The 19,220-nt window shown below is 39.2% G+C and overlaps 1 protein-coding gene across 3 annotated transcripts in view; it reads left to right on the forward strand.

The window, feature by feature from the left end:
• Positions 1-6,753: 6,753 nt before the first annotated feature.
• DERA (deoxyribose-phosphate aldolase) overlaps positions 6,754-19,220 on the forward strand; it is a 117,803-nt gene continuing 105,336 nt past the window's right edge. For 2 of the 3 annotated variants that reach the window (XM_027035634.2, XM_053225874.1), the window contains exon 1: positions 6,754-6,950. In XM_027035634.2, the coding sequence (XP_026891435.1) occupies positions 6,920-6,950 (31 nt within the window). In that variant the 5' untranslated portion in view covers positions 6,754-6,919. The remainder of the gene's footprint in view (positions 6,951-19,220) is intronic. The other variant, XM_053225873.1, reaches the window with a different exon arrangement.

Genomic DNA, 19,220 nt, shown 5'->3' on the forward strand with positions numbered 1-19,220 from the left:
GTTTCAACCAAACCGGTTGCTCTCAGCACTCAGCTGCTTATTTCCATTACCAGCTCTACCGGCACTACCTAACATTTGCCTAAACTAAAGAAGTCCTGGAGCCCATTCTCCCATCCCCATTTCTAATCTCTACGCAAGTGCTGTGGGCTCTTCTGAACCTGTACCTTGCCTCTTCTCTCCACTGTTACTCTCCTAGGCCAGGCTCTATTTCTCGCTTGACTATTGTGGAGCCTCTCTGCCCCTGCGTACCCCACCCTGCCCTCATCCCATCCATCCTCAACATGGCAGGAAAGGATTTGAAGAGACCAGGGACTGCCTTATTTAAATCCATAGTGGCATCCCACTTTACCAATTTTTTATTATGATCAGACTTCTGCCTTCTTGTGACCTTTTCATTTTTCCTTTGCTTACACTGCTGTGGCTATGGTGGTTTTGTTTCTATCTCAAGGCCTTTTCGCTTGGCTTGCTATATCTGCTGCTTGGTCCGCTCTTAACCTAAATATTTGCAAGGCTAACCCTTTCTTGTGATTCAGGTCTCAAGTCCTGTATCCCTTCTGTTGTCACTTATTTTGCTTTTCTTTTTTCTTTCTTCTTTTTCTTTTTTTATTTTTAAATTTACATCCAAGTTATATTTTGCTTTTTTATTCATAGTCCTTACACTATCTGAAATTATCTTGAGTCTTTTTCATCTTCAACAATACTATCTTTTTTTGCCTAGAAAAGAGGCTGGTATACTAGCAAGTGTTCAAAAGGTGTTGAGGGGCACCTGGGTGGCTTAGTCGGTTAAGTATCTGACTCTTGACTTTGGCTCAGGTCATGATCTCACAGTTTGTGAGTTTGAGCCCAGCATTGGGCTCTGTGCTGACAGCGTGGAACCTGCTTGGGATTCTCTCTCTCTCTCTCTCTCTCTCTCTCTCTCTCTCTCTCTCTCTCTCTCTCTCTCTCCACCCCTGCTGGCCCTCTCCTCCGTCTCTCTCAAAATATATAAATAAATAAATATGTTGTTGAAACAAGGCCCTAAATTAGCACCAAATTTACCAGACCAGGAAGATAATTTTCTGGTTATCCCCCATGTAGCAGATCATCCTGTTCACGGAAGAATCTGACGTGGAGCGGTCCCCTCAAAGCCCTTGCCCATGTACAGCCAAAGGCAACCTGAGGCCCAATTACCTAGGAGCAGTCCAGCTTATAGGATAGTCTCGTCTCCACCCACTGTTTCCCATTCCATTCTTCCCATGGAGCCTCCTGTCTATGTCCTAATGGGCAGTAGGTCAGAGTGATTGAATTCCCACCTAGTTTTTAGTAGCTTCACTTCTGAATCCTTACTTCTCAGTTTTGGTATCATCCAGAGGTTTCTTCCAAGAAACCAGAATTGAATGTGGTCAGTAAATTGTCTTGAGGCTTTGTCCTACCAGTAAATTAAGTTCAACACATTCTTTTTCAGGCTGTGAAATAGTATGGTAAGTATGTACCATAATTCATAATGACAAGACATTTTTAGTAGTTCAAATTCATGGTATTATTAATTGAGCTGTCTTTTCTTCTTTGAGACTAAGGGCAGGGGGGTTGAGGTAGAGAGATGTAATTTTCCAGAAGGAGCAACAACAAAATGAGAGTTGGAAAATGCAGACGGGGAAAATATTTCTGTAGTAGCTACCTATGTTTTACACAAGGAGGATTAATATTTTGAAACAAGTGATTCTTACTGGGTTACCATATACATTACTGTACATGTTGGTTCTTATACTAGGGGAATTCTTAGGTAAAAATAATTACTGGAACAAGAGCATTCTCAGGAGTTTTAGCTTTTCTTTGTTTATCTATAGGAATGCACCATTGCCAGTGAAATAGTGTCACCTACAACAGTGTGACTATAGATCGATAAAGTTCCTGAAGAAACAAAGGAGACATCTAACAAAAGTACCTGTGGAAATAAGGCCAAAGCCTATTATCATTAGCCATGATAGCTAATACTTTATAGGTTGAGTCACCTTATATAATTAATGAGAGAAAAGAACTTAGGCAGAATATATCCATAACCCAATGAAGATAGTATCCCTATTTTATATACAGAAAACCTGACTTTCAGAGGTTAAATGGCCGATCTAATGAGTTTGGGTTCAACAAGATAGTGGGAACAGTATGTGTGTGGTCTGTAGGTAGGGGAAGGGCAGAAGGAGAGGGAGAAGGAGAATACTCATTTATTTTTTACTTTAGAGAGCATGAGCAAGGGAAAGGGGCAGAGGGAGAGAGAGAGAGAGAGAGAGAGAGAGAGAGAGAGAGAGAGAGAGAAAATCCGAAGCAGGCTCCATGCTGAGGGTGAAGCCTGACATGGGGCTTGATCCCACGATCCTGAGATCATGACCTGAGCAGAAGTCAAGAGTCTGACACTCAGTCAAGAGTCTGACTGAGCCACCCAGGTGCCCCTATTGCCTGGGTTTTAAATCATCCTCTAGCACATAAACTATTTTCTCAGTGCCTTAGTTTCTTTATCTGTAAAAGAAATTGATAGTTCACACATACATCTTTTTGGAAATATCTAACAGGGTTTTTTTTTTTTTCTGAAATCTTGAATAATGTAAAGAACTTAACTCATAGGAAGCACTTAGTATTAGCTAGTATTATAGATTTATTCTACCAATGATTCTCTAACTTTGGGATTTTGTGGACCAATAGATTAAAGAAAAAGGAGGGGTGAGGGGCAAGATAGAATGGTTTGCTTTTAGTCTTGCCAAGTGAGGCTGTTAAATTTTTTCTTTCTACCACTGCAGTCTTCATAAAAGAGACATTTTTACAAATCCAAGTTGGTAGTAAAGACCTAGTATCAGAATAAAGAACTGTTATTTAAATGGAATAAATGTATCTTCTATAAAAGACTGAATATACTTCTTATTTCTTTTATTTCACCATGAAATAGAAATTAGATGTTCTATAAGTGTCCCTTCAGTTCTGAAAGATTTAGATTCTGCCATTCCTACTCTTGTCTGGTCCTCCTTGCTTCTATATCTTTCCTGTTTTGATTTAGAAAATCTGGCTACAATCCATATATTCCAAGTGAATATTTACCTAAGGAATCTGTGAATGCTCTTAGAAATCATAGAATAGAGACTACAGTCAAATGGAATTGGACTGGATAAAACCATGGGCATTATAAAAAAAAATAGCCCCGCCAATAATATACAATTATTCATTTAACAAATATACACAGTTTACCATGTACCAATGATGCCACTAAACCTTAGGCATGTGAACAAGCAAACACAAATGGTCCATGCCCTTTGAAGGTTAACAATTGGATTACTCTTATGTCCCAGGCATTGTAGGTTCTTGAGGCTTCAAGAATAAATATGACATAGTCCTAGAGCTTTACTTTTAATTGAAGAAGGAGTGGGGATGGGAAGACAAGTAATTTATCTGGCAATTTAAAGTTCATATTAAAAAAAAGAATGACAAAATTTGCATGGATTAAAAAAATACAATTCTTGAAATAACTTTATTCATGTAAGAGCCAATTTGGGCTGAAGCTTCAGGGTGACATGCATAGCTTTCTCTGCCCCTAGGTTGATGATTCTTTACATTTAGGTTGCATAAACATCATAAGTTCCAGGGGTGTGTGGTTGGCTCAGTCAGTTAAGTGGCTGACTCTTGATTTCAGCTCAGGTTGTGATTTCATGGTTGTGAGATCACGCCCTATGCTGGGCTCTGCACTGAGCAGGAGCCTGCTTGGGATTCTCTTTCTTCCTCCTCTCTCTCAGTCTCACAAAATAAATAAATAAACTTAAAAATAAATATGGATTCCATGATCCTAGAGATTCTGATTCAGTAGGGCTGTGGTAAAGCCTAGAATTTGCTTTAGGAAAAACTCCTGGGAGATTCCAGTGTCATAATAGTGGTCTACAGATCTTTCTTGGAGAAGCCTTGCCTAGGGATACTTCAAAAGTTTCAGAAGGCAGTAAGTTTAAAAATGATATTCACAAAGTGAAACTTGGCAACATTTTCCCCCATTAAACTTATTTTGTGTGGTGCCTAGCTGGCTCAGTCTGTAAAGCATGCAACTCTTCATCTTAGGGTCGTCAGTTCAAGGACCATGTTGGGCATAGGCATAGAGCTTACTTAAAAAATTGGGGTGCCTGGGTGGCTCAGTTGGTTGAACATCTCACTCTTGATTTCAGCTTAGGTCATGATTCCAGGTCGTGGGATCGAGCTCTTTGACGGGCTTCATGCTGAGTGTGCGGACTGCTTGGGATTCTCTCTCTCCCTCTGCTTTCCCTCACTCATATGCTCTATCTCTCCCCATCTCCAAAAAATATAATAATAAAATAAAATGAAATAAAATTAAAATAAAATAAAATAAAATAAGAGGCATCTGGAAATTGGTTAAGCATCTGACTCTGGATTTCAGCTCAGGGCATGATCTCATGGTTAGTGAGATGGAGTCCCTAGTTGGCCTCTGCTTTGACAGCTCAGAGCCTGCTTGGGATTCTCTCTCTTTCCCTCTCTCTTTGCGCCTCCCCCTACTCCTTCTCTGTTTCTCTCAATAAATAAACATTTAAAAGAAAAAGTTAAATGAAACTCATTTTTTTTCCTTCTATCCCTACTATCCTTCTGAATCCTGAAAGTTTAACATACTTTCAAACTGTAGAGATTAATTCCAGATTAGTATTAGAAACATGTCAATTTTAGAAAAAGTCCTTGAGAAGTTTTTGTCAGATACATTGCTGAAATGTCAGCTGTAGGAGGCTTCCCTGATTCTTGTGTTTTAACTAAGTTAGGATCTCACAGTTTTTGTTTGTTTTAATAAATTTGTGTTGCATGTGGGTGTATATAAGTGGCTTAGAATCTGGCTTAGAGTTGTGTCTGCCCCTAAAAGCAGAATTCCATCTACTGTCTTTGTATGGATGTCAGTGCTCTCTAGCTGAAGATCACAGGAACACACCTGTGGTTGGATAAATTTGGATTTATTAATTTATTGAAACAAGGAAGAACACTCACCATGCAGGACTCTGAGGTGTGTCAGAGAGTGTTAGAAATGGGCTTGTGTTCCATGGTTTGGGGAAGGTTCAAGGAAGCAGAGCATTACTCTGGGTTGGATGCTGGAAGGAAGTGGTGAGAATTCTTTTTTTTTTTTTAATTAAAAAAATTTTTTTTAGTAGTCTCTCCATTCCATGTGGGGCTCAAACTCACAACTCTGAGATCAAGAGTTGCATGCTTTTCTGACTGAGCCAGCCAGCTGCCCCAAGTGTTCTATGACAGAGCATCTTAATTCTTATTTAGAATACAAGAAGAAGGGGGTAAGGTTAAAGTTGCTAGATAAAGAAGTGACACTTATATTAGGCAGGAAAAGGGCCATTTTGTCATTTTTGTGTTTTGGACATGTTCATGTTTTTCTGTGTTCAAACAGGAGTACGAGTGGTCTTGTTTTTGTTGTTTCATCATGGTTACAATGGCCTTGGCTGATGTTGATTTTCTGTGACATTGTTTATGTTCTACTTGAGAGCAGATGGTCTAGCTGCAAGTGCTCCAGACTTTCAGGGTTTGCTCTTCTCTTTTTGAGGGTTAAAATAAAAATGAAGGAAAACATGCTATTATACATGGATTAGAATCTAGACACATTCAAACTACTGAGCAATAGCTATGTCTTGACAAAGCTGAGAGGCAGCTCAGTGTAAGGGAGTAAGACTGGGGTTACTTTTCCTGTTGAGCCCTATAATTGTTTTGTGAACTTGACAATAACATTAACAGCTTCCATTTGTTGAGCACCTATTATATGCCATAACATTTCCTAGATGCTCGACACACACAGCTTTGCAAGGCATATATATTTTGATCATCCCCATTTTACAGATGAGTTGTTAGTGGAATTGCTGGTATATTAAGGGGTTTGTGTGCCTTTTCCCAGCCTTGTCAGTTTCCAGTATACCAGGATGCCTCTTTATGCAGAACCTTGGTGTCTGCAGGTATAGCAATGAGATGTAATACATACTTGGCAGGATTGTTCTGAGACTCAAATTCTATCATACATCTAAAGGCACCTAGCACAGTAACTGGCTCCTGGTGGACAAGCCACGACTAGGAGTTTTCTTCCTTCCAGCAGAGAGGAGGTGCCTTTTATGGTGAGTAGAGAGGAGCTGACTAGTAGTCTATGATGAATGACTCTAGACAATTTTAACCTCCTGGTTACAGACAAGTTAGGCTGAAAAAAATCTTAGTATTACAGATTCAGAGTTTAGAGCTCCAAGAAATCGTCAAAGTCTTTTCTTAGAGACGAGGAAAATGAACCTTAGAAAGGCAGTTGATGTGCCCACTGTCCCACTTAATTACTGCAAGTGCTATGCTGAGAAAGCCGACTTCTCACTCCTAGCCCCACCCCCTTTTTTTTCAGGCAACTGATCTGCTTTTTTTTCCACGAGGTCTAGGTTAGAAGTCCCAGTGTGCTCTGGACCCTTGTTTGTTCGCTGGCCGCCCTTACGAGGCTAAGGGACCACTGCTGCCCTTCAGGCATGGGGCTGCAGAGCTCTGCCCTCGGACAGTAACTGGGAGGAATGCTCTCCCCTCTGGTTACTTAATCTTACAGTTAAAAGTTTCGAAATGTCTTTATTCAGTGCAGTTGGCAGCTCAAGCATTTTAAAACGGGTTTTGGTGGCATTGTTTCGGGAGCTAGGGCTCGAGTCGCATACCTGCGGTAAGGCGCCAGGGCGATGGGCTGCAGGATTCCTACGCGGGGCAGCAGACGGGGGCAGAGGGCCCGGGGGCAGAGGGCCCGGGGGCAGAGGGCCCGGGGGCAGAGGTCGCCGGCCCCGCCCCCAGAGGGACAGGGGCGGGGCGAGCGCGCCGGAGCCGAGGGGGTGGAACGCAGGAAGGGCTGGGAGGAGGTGAGCTGGGCGTTGAGGAGCCTGCGACTGCTGCTGTGGCCCGCGCCATGTCCGCTCGCAACTTGGGCACGGAGCTGGGTAAGGCCCCCGCGGGTTGTCCTCGCCCGTCTCCATCGCCTTCCGTCCCCCGCCCTCCGCCGAACGCGGGGCTCGCCGCCACCCGGTGCCCTGGCGTCGGCCGCCGGGAGTGCTCGACGGGGCGGGAACGGGTGGCGCCGCGTCCGCACGCACGCTGAGCAAAGGCCGATCCTCCGAGACTTAAACTCTTGTGCACATTGGCACCCAGGCCTTGTGTTGTAAGCGGAAGACAGCAAAGGATTAGACTTTCATCTTCCAACTTAATGCGTTCACCTTCTAGCTTTCTGGTTGCAAAGAACAAAACCAAACCAAAAACCAAACCAAAATACTAAAAAAACCAAAACAGAAAGCAACCCAAACAAAACAAGATAAAAACCTTCTGTACCCACTCAATAGGGTCCCTGTGCATGCTGGATTTCTGTAGATAATTTTAACACAGCTGTATCCCAAAAAGGCGTGCTGGTGGAAAAGTTGCCAGATCTCTGTACTGTAGAACTTACTGTAAATTGTGTATGATTTTAGAGGTACAGAGATTTGTAAGAGTGCCTGAATTATGTCAGTATTTTTCATTTAACTGATATTATTAAATATTACTGGGTGAAAAGTTTAGTTCTGATTTCCTAAAATGTGAAAAATTTATAATTCAAAACGCAGCAAAACCATGATCGGAGCCGAAGGTCAAGGATCTCAGTTTAAGTATCATAGCTGGGGTATCTCTATCCTGGTTCTTCACTTTAGCTGTGTGACTTTGGGCAAATTACTTAATCACTTGTGCTTAAATTTCTTAATCTGTAAAATGGTTGTAATAGAACTTCATAGGGTAGTTTGGAGATCAAATGAGAGGATGTAAAGTGTTTGGTACATTGTGGGTACTTAATAAGTGTTAGTGAATAGTAATATTGTATAGAATTACATTTTTAGAGGTTAATTTTCAGAAAATTAGCTATGATTGTATATAACACATAAGGTGCTTTATTTTCTTTAAAAGTGACTGTTCTAAGTACTCTAGACTAAAAGTAGTCCAGAAATTTTGTTAAATCATTAGCGTGTGATTTATAAAGACACTTGATTTCTTCATCAAATTTATTCTCTTTTAGTCATTGCTGTTTAGAAGATTATGCCTTATTTATATATTTATGTATTTATGTATTTATTTATTTATGTACTTATGTATTTATTTGTTTTTGAAAGAGAGAGAGAGAGAGAGAGAGAGAGAGGCAGAGCATGAGAGCAGTAAGGGAGAGGCACAGAAAGGGAGACACAGAATCCAAAGGAGGCTCTGAGCTGTCAGCGCAGAGTCTGACGTGGGGCTCAAACTCATGAATCCTGAGATCATGACCTGAGCTGAAGTCCCATGCTTAACTGACTGAGCCACCCAGGTGCCCCAGAAGATTATGTTTTACACTCTAAAAATAAATAAATAAATAAATAAATAAATAAATAAATAAATAAATAAATAAAATAAACTCTAGTTGTATCTATGGAATGTGGACTTTAGTAATAAGGAATACCCCTAGATTAGAAGATCCAGATAGATGGTGGATGGGGTATAGAGATGGAGTGTAGGTCTTACCTTGGTATCTTCAGGGATATGGATGTCTTAACTTTGTACACATCAAGGATACAACATTATTTTTCCAAAACTTACATGTTTATTTTTCTTTCAAGAAATACAATCAAAGCTTTCTTAACTTGGAAGAATTCCCATCACATCCATACATCTGTTGAAAAGTAATAGTAATGACAAAAAATTGCTGTGGGGCGGGGCACCTGGGTGGCTCAGTGGTTGGGCAACTGACTTCGGCTCAGGTCATGATCTCACAATTCGTGAGTTCGAGCCCCGCATCGGGCTCTGTGCTGACAGCTCAGAGCCTGGAGCCTGCTTCAGATTCTATGTCTCCCTCTCTGTCTCTGCCTCTCCCCCACTTGCACTCTGTCTCTCAAAAATGAATAAACGTTAAAAAACTTAAAAAAAAAATTGCTGTGGGGCACCTGGGTAGCTCCGTTGGTTAAGCATTTGACTCTTGATTTTGGCTCAGGTCATGAACTTGGGGTTCATGAGTTTGAGCCCCACGTCCAACTATGTGGTTACAGTGTGGAGCCTGCTTGGGATTCTCTCCCCCTTTCTCTCTACCCCTCCCTCACATGTTCACTTCTGCTCTCTTTCTCTCTCTTCTGTCTCCTCCCATCAAAATAAATAAACTTAAAAAAAATCCTAAATGACAAAAAAACCCCACAATTGCTATGTAGAATAATAGTAAATGTAATTTTTATGCAGTTATATAAAGGATCATGGTTTTGTTTTATTCTGTTTGTTTAAATAAAATCAGATATATTTCAAGGATTTTTTTCCTTCACTGATATTAATCATTAATCCAGACAGAGATTTAACCTAAAATGTAAAATAAGTTATTTGAATTTATGTACTAAGAAAAAAAATCATTCAGTATTAATTTATGCTGCATATTAACTAATGCCTTTTATAGTTTTCTAATTAAAGGTCTTTTTAAATGAACACTGTCACTTTTTTAAAGAAAGTAACTTTTATTCTCTTTCCTATTACAAAAGAAATGCATGTTTATTGTAAAAATTTTAGCACAATTAGCACAAAAAAACTAAAATTGTTACTAATCCAATCACTTATTTATATTTTAGTGTATATACTTTTAGTTAATAGATTTTTTTTTTTTTTTTAATTAATAGGCTCATTTGAGACTGAACCTGGCCCTTATGATAAAGCCCTTTAGGGAAAACATGCTTTTATCATGGCATTTAGACACATGAAAGAAAGAACAAATTCTCTAACTTTAATGTTAGTTTTTATGTCAGTGTTTAGTGGTCAGTGCAATCTGCTTAAGGTCTTTTATACTTAAAGCATTTATTTCTTATTTTCTCCAACTCAAACATAGAGCTAAAAAAACATTTTTCTTTGGGCAGTGTTTGCCCTAAGCGGGCAAGTATATCTTCATAAAGACTGGACCGTTTTGGAGTTAGAAGGGAGAAACCCCTAAATCTGGGCCTGGTGTCAAGCAAGCAGCCTATGGTTCTGGCCAGGTTACTCGTTTTGTTTCCAACTAGGTCAGTGGTTCTCAAAGTTTGCTTCCTAGATTAGCAGTGTCTACATTAGATGAGAGCTTATTAGAAATGTAAATTCTAAGGCCCCACTGAGATATTTTTTTCTACTTTTTTTTTGCCATATATATATATGTATATATGTATATGTATATATTGTATATGTATATATATTTTTTAGTTTACATCCAAGTTAGCACATAGTGCAATAATGATTTCAGGAGTAGATTCCTTTGATTCATCCCCTATGTATAACACCCAGTGCTCATCCCAAGTGCCCACCTTAATGCCCCTTACCCATTTAGCCCATCCCTGCACCCACAGCGCCCCCGGCAACCCTCAGTTTGTTGTCTATATTTAAGAATCTCTTATGTTTTGTCCCCCTCCCTGTTTTTATATTATTTTTGCTTCCCTTCCCTTATATTCATCTGTTTTATATCTTAAATTCCACATATGAGTGAAGTCATATGATATTTATCTTTGTCTAACTGACTAATTTCGCTTAGCATAATATCCTCTAGTTCCATCCATGTAGCTGAAAATGGCAAGATTTGATTCTTTTTGCTGAGTAATACTCAATTGTATATATATACCACACCTTTATCCATTCATCTGTCAATGGACATTTGAGGCCCCATTGAGATCTTAATGAATCAGAAGCTCTGGGGTGGCGCAGGGCCTTCCGAGTTTTTAATAATTCCTCTGGATGGTTCTGAAACACATTCAAGTTTGAGAACCACTAGTGGTGCTAAGGTTTGCTTCTGGCCCTGCGCATTCTCTTAAAATGAACCTATGTTCTTTTCTTTATTCTCCTGGATGCCTCCAAAGTTCTGCCTAACGTGTAGGTACAGCATGGGCAGTGATCTTTCTTTTTGTTCATTGATGTATCTCAGACACCTAGAATAGCGTCTACCATGCCAGAAAGCCCTCAAATGTAACTGTTGAATGAACAAGTGAATTTAGAACTACTTGCTTGGGAGAACTGGGGCTTCTGCCTTGGCTTTTCTTTGTAGACAGGAGCTGGCGGATGTACACCTCCCTCTTTTCTGAATATCATTAAAGTTGATATTTGTTTTGTCCCAAGAGGCTTAGGAACCATGTTGACAGTGTGACTTTATTTCAATTGTGATTTTCTTTGGAGACATCTGGAAAGTAGGGATATTGTATTAGGTGACTTCTAAGACCTTTCCACTCTGTATCTGTGTATCTGTCAGCTTTTGTGTACAGAAAGAAAAATTTCAAATAGCTTATATCTGAAAACAATAGGAAAAAAAGTAACAAAACTGATTTTTAATTTGGAGGAATGGGGCCAAGTCTATGGATTTTCTGTAGCGCATTAATAAGAGGTTGTTTTAGGCATATATCCACAATTGGAATGATCAGGGGCCATGATTACTGAGGAATGTAGAGATTATTTTTCTCTGTGGAGACTTTTCTGTAGTGCAAGTCAGAACAAACAGAAAGGGCAACTTACTTATTTAAAACACAGATAAAGGAGATTAGTTTTGGCTAGTTGTCAAACCAAGAACCATGATGGGATTTTGTATTTTATGAAGCATATTTATTCATTCAAAAAATAGTTAGTTATTGAGTACGAATTGTGTACTGGGTAATATTACCCTGGATACAAGATGGACAAAGATAGTTCTGCTTTCAAAGACCTACATCTGATTCAGGAGCTGGGCATCAAGCCAAGTCTACAATTAAAATAATTGCAAATGTGATAAGCAGTTACTTTTTTGTCTATTTAAGAAATTAGATAGATGTACCTAAACTGTACCTTAAATGGATTGTGATAACCAAGTGCTCTCTTGCATTATAATTTTTATTTTCCCTTTAAGAACTTAGATAAGAATCGGGGATTTAGGGAGCTCATTTTTGCCACTCCTGCTAAAGCATAACTTTGGTGTAGAATGTAGATTTTGGTAACGGTGATTTTCCACTGCAAAGTTATTTTAAAATTTTTTAAGTATTTGGAATGAAATTTTATTTATTTATTTATTTATTTATTTATTCATTTATTCATTTATTTATTAAAGTTTATTTATTTATTTTGAGAGAGAGTGAGAGGGGCATTGAGAGAGAGAGAGACGGAGAAAGAGAATCCCAAGCAGGCTCCACGCTGTCAGAGCCTGATGTGGGGCTGGAACTCACCAACTGTGAGATTATGACCTGAGCTGAAGCTAAGAATTGAATGCTTAACCAACTGAGCCACCCGGGCACCCCTGGAATGAAAGTTTAAATCTTAAAGTTAGGCAAAGCGCAGGATGCTTGAGAATATTCTTTATTTAATACCAGCCATGTGCCAGACACTGCCTAGATGCTAGGTACAAAGATAGTGGTTAACATAGGACTTAAGCTATGTGCTAGGCACTGTGTTAAATACTTTTTGTGTTATCTCAATTAGTCTTCACAACAGCACTGTGAAGATTCTGTTGTGATGCCCTTTTTACAGATGTGTAAATTGAGGTACAGAGAGGTGTAAATAATTTGCCAAAAACCAGTTAGGCAGAGCTTATGCAGAGTTAATGTGGCAGAGACAGAGTTCAAACCTAGGTGGTTTGGTGCTAACATTGTATGCTTAACCACCACACTTCGTCTCTTGGTACCAACGGGGGTACTCAATCTGTAAGACGAGAGAAGGCATGTCAACAATTGGTGAATAATTTTAATGTGACCCTCTGAGGTTTGCCTGTGTCTTTGTGAAAGCTTTTTGTTTTCTTACATTCATCCACTTTTTTTTTTTTAACCTTTTTCTCTTTTCCTCTTCTTCTTCTTCTTTTTTTAAAAGTATGCTCTACACCCAACATGGGGCTTGGACTCATGACCCCAACATGAAGAGTCGCAGCCTGTATCAATTGAGCCAGCCAGGCACCCCCATGATCCACATCTCAACCATGGCAGTTTGTTTCAGCGAAGAAGTTTATCTTGGGAGAGAATGGAAATATCCAATCTTTGGTAGATTGGAGAGTAGGTTTAGATGTCATTGCATTAGAAATTTTATGGGATGACATGTTAAAACCAGCCTTCCTCTGGAAGTTCCTTATGTAGATGTGCTGATGTGCCTCAGAGTGTCTCGGGGTGGGGACCTGGAAGTGATCTCCAAGTGATCAGAGTAAAGGGGTTTTAGTTTTTTAAATTTCTTTGTCTTGTCTCTTTGTATTTTTTAATTTTTTGTTATTTTAGAGAGAGAGAGTGAGAGTATAAGTTGGGGAGGGAGCAGAGGAAGAAAGAATCTCCAGCAGGCTCCACAGTCAGCGTAGAGTCTGATGTGGGGCTTCATCCCACGACCCTGGGATCATGACCTGAGCCAAAATCAAGAGCCAGGTGCTCAACAGACTGAGCCACCCAGTCTGTCTTTTAAAAAACAAACTGTGGAGTGCCCACTGTTCCTGGCACTTGGTTCTGGATGCTTATGGGAATAGCTGGGATACCAAAGTGAATATTGCCTGTTCTCTGCTCTCCCTGTAGCTCACAGTCAGCTAAGGGAGTTAGTCACGTAAATCATTACAGAGAAGTAGTCAGATTGGAAAGATACAGAACAATTCAGGGGAGGTTTTTTGGTGAAGGGTATTTTGGTGAAGGGAGTAGTTTCTGTGAAGGAACTGAGTAAGACCAGCTTGTCATGTTTCATTAACTATAGGAACCCAATTTTTAGATTTCTAGTGTAATCTTCTCATTTTGTAATGGCTAAGGGTAATATTTTAGTGAAGAAAGATGAAAGCAATCCTTCCTATTCTATATATAAAATACATACACAGTGAATGTTATGATTATCCTTTTATGAATGCTAGCTTTGATTTTACCTTATAAGTTCTTTTACTGTTTGCTCGTAAGCATGATGATGAGGCTGTCTTTTATTATTCTGATACTGTTCTGATAAATAGAAAAAACCTATAAAGTAATAATTTGGGTTGGTCGTATAGTTAAATAATTAAAAGTTTTCCATGGTGCCTCTTAAGTTAAAAAAATTTTTTAAAGCATCTAAGCCCCGTAGATTTTAATTGTTAGGAAGGAAGACGAACTTCAAGCGCTCACTTAAAATGAGATGCCTCTGCCAGGAAAGAAAGACTGGTAAATAGGACAGCAGATAGAGCCCTTGAGGATACGATTTAAACATGTCACTAGAAATTGTTTAAGTGGAGAGCTCTGGCCCTTTTAAAACACTGTCTGTCACTTGAGGATTGGGTCACCTTGAAATGTGTTCATCTTTGAGTTAAAGGCATAAAAAGGCACTTTGAAATTTTTCAGTTAACTTTGGTGTGTGTTGTGTGTGTGTCTACGGATGTACCTCTCGTCCGCCTGCCTCAGCTGTGAGTCAGTCCCCTGGAAACCAAAGTGGTTGCAAGAGAAGGATAAATGTTTCATCTCCGCTCCAGCAAACTATACAGAATTTTTAAAATGTTGAGACACTAGCTGCAACTTCTGACTCTCTTTGTAGAGTCAGGCCTTCCTCCCCTAAAGCAAAGTCTGATATAAGAGTGGCTTCTGGTAATTACTTCTTAAAAAGGTGCCACTTAACGGGTGCTTTGGTTCTTTTGGAATGTGGCTAATGATGTCAAGATTGTGGTCTTTAATGGCTGGTAAAAATATCCAGTTTAACTACTTTTGTAATCCAGATTTGGATAAGCTTTTCAACTGAACACCTAGTGGTCACATTCTTGCCCCCATGACCACTAGGTAGGAGTGTGTGTGTGTGTGTGTGTGTGTGTGTGTGTGTGAGATTTCATTCAAGTGCCTAACATTTGACACTAAACTAGGTATCTGGCATGCTTAAGGTATGCACCCTATGTCTCCAACGTAGAGATCCTTGAATGAACGTTTCTGAGCTGCTCAGTAGCTTTAACTGTCCATTGTAGGGGGAGGAGTCCAGGACTCTTCATTTTCACAAGCTCCTCACAGGGTTCCTAAGGACATTTCAGATTCAGAACCCTGCAGTAAATAATAGAGTGACCCAGATTAACTAGAGATTCAGAGAATCTTTAATTACTATATATTATTTTTGACAAATCCTGCCTGTCACTTTTATATTTAATTAATTTCTTTTTTTTAAATTTATTTAACGTTTTATTTATTTTTGAGACAGGGAGAGACAGAGCATGAACAGGGGAGGGTCAGAGAGAGAGGGAGACACAGAATCTGAAACAGGCTCCAGGCTCTGAGCTGTCAGCACAGAGCCCGACGTGGGGCTCGAACTCACGGACCGCCAGATCGTGACTTGAGCCGAAGTCGGCCGCTTAACCGACTGAGCCACCCAGGCGCCCCTAATTAATTTCTTTATGATATTTTTTATATTTGGTTAGCAACATTTCTATAAGCAGATTTTAGGAGAAATTAGCCTTTTATGTTTTGATTCAGGAAGTGAAGACATGTATTAAAATGAGAATGAAAGCATATCGGAAAAATCAAGAGGGTTAGGCAGTAAAGTAGGTGGTAGGTGGTAGGTAACTGAAAAGTGCATTGTGTCTAAAGAGGAGCCTATTTTATTCAAATAATGCCAGTGACTAATGGGAATTAAAAGCACTCTTCATGGTGATTTTGGAAATTGACATGAGTTTATCTTCTCCATGGTCTCCGACACTGGAGGGGACAGAGCCTAAAGATTTCTCATTGCGTACAGATGCGAGATGGTCTAACAGAAAGAGTGATTTAGTTAATTTTCTAGTGGAAAAAAAAAAGAACACATTCATGTTTCCTTTAAGATTATTAAGTTTGTGTTGTGGATTCGGTGGGAAGGTAGGTTGTGATGATTCTCATATTTGTTTTGGCAAAGGAGCTCTAGCTGTGTACATTTTGATGTTTTGGGGGAGATTTTTCTTTCCCTTCAGTATGCAGAGAGAAACCTCAATGTTTCTGATAGTTTTCCAAAGTTGAAACAAGAAACATAGTTTAGCCTTCTATCTTTATAAACAGAGTTTATTTTCCTTTTTTTTTTCCTACTGTTGACTCTTCAGGATGCGATCATTATTATAATTTCAAATTCTTTCATTCAGCAGGCATATATATATATATATACATATGTATATATATATAGTACCTTCTCCGTACTTTCCCTGTCTTTGTGAAAGAGACAAGAGCAATGAAGTTAGGAGGCTCTGCCCTTGAGAAACTTCCCTTCATCAAACAAAACATCACTGGGGAAGCACACTGCTGTACACAAAGCAAACTTTGCTCATCATCAGGGTATGTAGCTGCTCTGTTTCAAAGGATGAACCAGTCAACATTACATTCTTAACCTTTAGATAATCATTTAAAAATACTGTAGGAAATATCTTCATATCGGCAAAGATCTAATGGATTTCTATGAGTGAAAATATTTCCATAGATCTGAGTCCAGGAAGAAAAAAAACTTCAGTCTGTAGATGAATACTATGTTTGGTTGTCATATTGCCTTAATGATTACATAATATAGAGAAACTGTGAGACATAGTGATTAGCATGTAGAGTCTAGACAATAGGCATCGATGCTAACAAGACTTCTTTGAGTCTTCTGATCATTACTTAGAATTACTGTTCTGTGGAATTGTAGGTCCATGATATTCCCTGTGCTTGGAATTCATACCTTTTTATGGCTCCTCTGGCCATCACAGTCCTCTCTGGCTTCTGAGGCTCTAAGTTCCAGTTATTGGTGTGCATTCCTCCTTCCCCCTTTCTCTGATGGTTGAACATGGTTGCATAATAACTATATATTTTCTTTCTCTCTAGATGTTTCATGAGCGTACATCTTGACTTCATAAATCTTTATGTACAGAGCCTTTTATTTTGTACTTATTCCTCTGCATGGCAGAGTATTGATTATAGTCTCACTGTTTCTTCCATAAAAAATGTCTTGTGGATTCACCCCTTTCTCTTTTATTCCTAAGCTTGGCTTGTTCTATTACACACCTAAATCACAATAGTGGCCTCCTTGCTGATTTCTCCACCTCTGGTCTGTCTTATCTGCCCCAGGAAAATCTCTATTTGGTCAAACCTTTTCTTTGTTTTTCCACACAGCACAAATTATATTTATTTTCTCAGATTTGCTATTTGGGTTATTTGGTTTCCTTAAGATGTACTTCCATTTCAAGAGAAGTATATACTCTTACTTAAATTAATACAATCACTGTCTTTAGTCAAAGGAAAGACTTACTGGGGATAGCCAAATAGTTCTGTCAGGAAGTGGTGGATGGTTTAGCCAGGTGGGAATTCTCACAAGAACTGGAAATAGAAATGTCTGTTAAAGTCTGTAAAAATTATATGTCATATAGTTGAATTAAGTAAATGTTTTTCACTCTAATGATTATATGTACGGCATTCTAGAAGTAATTTGGGTTTGGAATCATAGACATCTGTGTTTGAATCTTAGCCCTGACAAGTAGTTCCATCTCTTTGAGTTTCAGTTTTCCTCATCTGTAAAATGGACCCGATGCCTATGTGGCAGAGTTAGTGTCAATATTTAATGAGAAATGTAGTTAGATCACCTTAACTTGAGGAGTGACTAATAGATGGAATCGATTATTCCAGTAATCTTCCCCAAATACTGCTTTCATTATTTTATCTCCTCTGTGAAGACTCTTTGTCTCCTCTGCTGGACTGTTCATCACTCACCTGCCAAGGTCCTCTCCTTCTCTTACGTACCTACTGATATCCTTCTTGTGTTTGTATGTCGTAGTGATACTTTGTTAATAACCTGCCTGAGGGTAGGATCTGTGTTTGTTAGGTCTCTGTATCCCTCCTTTCATGTGCCAGAGTATTTTTCGTGATGTAAGTAATTTATTATTATCAGTGTTTCATTATTATGAATAATAATGAATGAATAATCATTATGAATGAATGAAGAAGAAGCATTGTTGCCTTTTCTAGGAACTTACAGTGGCTTTTTATTCCCTACTGTGCCAAGTCCAACACTTGTGCTCTTTCTTTCTTTAAGGGTCCTGGGTCATTTGGCCTGTTCCTGTTACCTCTACCCACCTCTGCCCTTCGAGGTCAAGCTTGACCTCCTACCCGCTTCTTGAAAACTTGTCCAGCGTGTTTAATAGATGTCTGTTAACACTTAATTATTTTGATTTTTTCTCTACAAGTTTTCTTCTCACCATTTCGATCACATTTTCCTTAATACCAAGGACAATACCTAAGATGCATACCTATCTGTGAATTTTGGAGAATGGATCACTGTGGAATGACTTAAAAAGTTTAAAACTCAGGTCACCTGGAGTGAAATTTTCCTAAAATTAAGTATCTTTATTTTTTTAATCAGTTTTTTAAAAACTTTTTAATGTTTATTTATTTTTGAGAGAGACAGAGAGAAAGCAGGGCAAGGGCAGAGAGAGAGAGAGAGAGAGAGAGAGAGAGAGACCCAGAATCTGAAGCAGGCTCCAGCCAGCTGAAGTCAGAAGCTCAACTGACTGAGCCACCCAGGTGCCCCCAAATTAAGTATCTTTAAAAGATGTTTTTATCTAGGGGCGCCTGGGTGGCTCAGTCAGTTAAGTATCCGACTCTTGATCTCAGGTCATGATCTCATGGTTCATTAGTTCAAGCCCCACATTGGGCCCATGCTGACAGTGTGGATGGGCCTGCTTGGGATTCCCTCTCTCTCCCTCTCTCAGCCCCTCCCTGCCATGCGCACACGCTCTCTCAGAATAAATAAATATTTTTAAAAAATATGTTCTTGTCTAATTATAAATGTAATGCACAATCATTATAGACGTTTTTGAAAATTTATAAATATGAAGAAGGAAATAAAAATTGCCTAGTAATGTCCCATGGAGCAGCAGAACTCTGAAGGTTTAGTCCCTGTCTGAGGAAGAGTACACTGAGTAGAATTTAATAGTTTTTGTGACTTGGAGTATTATTGTTACAAGCATGTAACTCCTTGTAAGTACTCAATATTGTAAGTACTCGGTAAATACTATGGACTTCTGGGGCTTTTAGAGCAATTCCCTCTAGATAGGTGGCCAGGCTGCTCTGCTTTTTTGGTTTCCTGAATGCATTTTTGATAAACTTTTAAATTTCTCTCCTGTGATCAGTCTTCTGCTATAGAGATTTCCACCTTCTGATTTGCTGTTTCCAGTATGCTCAAAACAAGAGCATCAAGGTTAGTGGAAATGTGAATAAACTAAGAGCAAACCTCTGAGTGGGGGTGCCAGCAGCTTTCTGTAGTTGGGATTCTGCAACAGAATGAAGTCTTACTGACCTAAGGCATCAATTATATATCATGAA

The sequence above is a fragment of the Acinonyx jubatus genome, chromosome B4 (assembly GCF_027475565.1).
Source record: "Acinonyx jubatus isolate Ajub_Pintada_27869175 chromosome B4, VMU_Ajub_asm_v1.0, whole genome shotgun sequence".
In the NCBI taxonomy this organism is placed as follows: Eukaryota; Metazoa; Chordata; class Mammalia; order Carnivora; family Felidae; genus Acinonyx; species Acinonyx jubatus.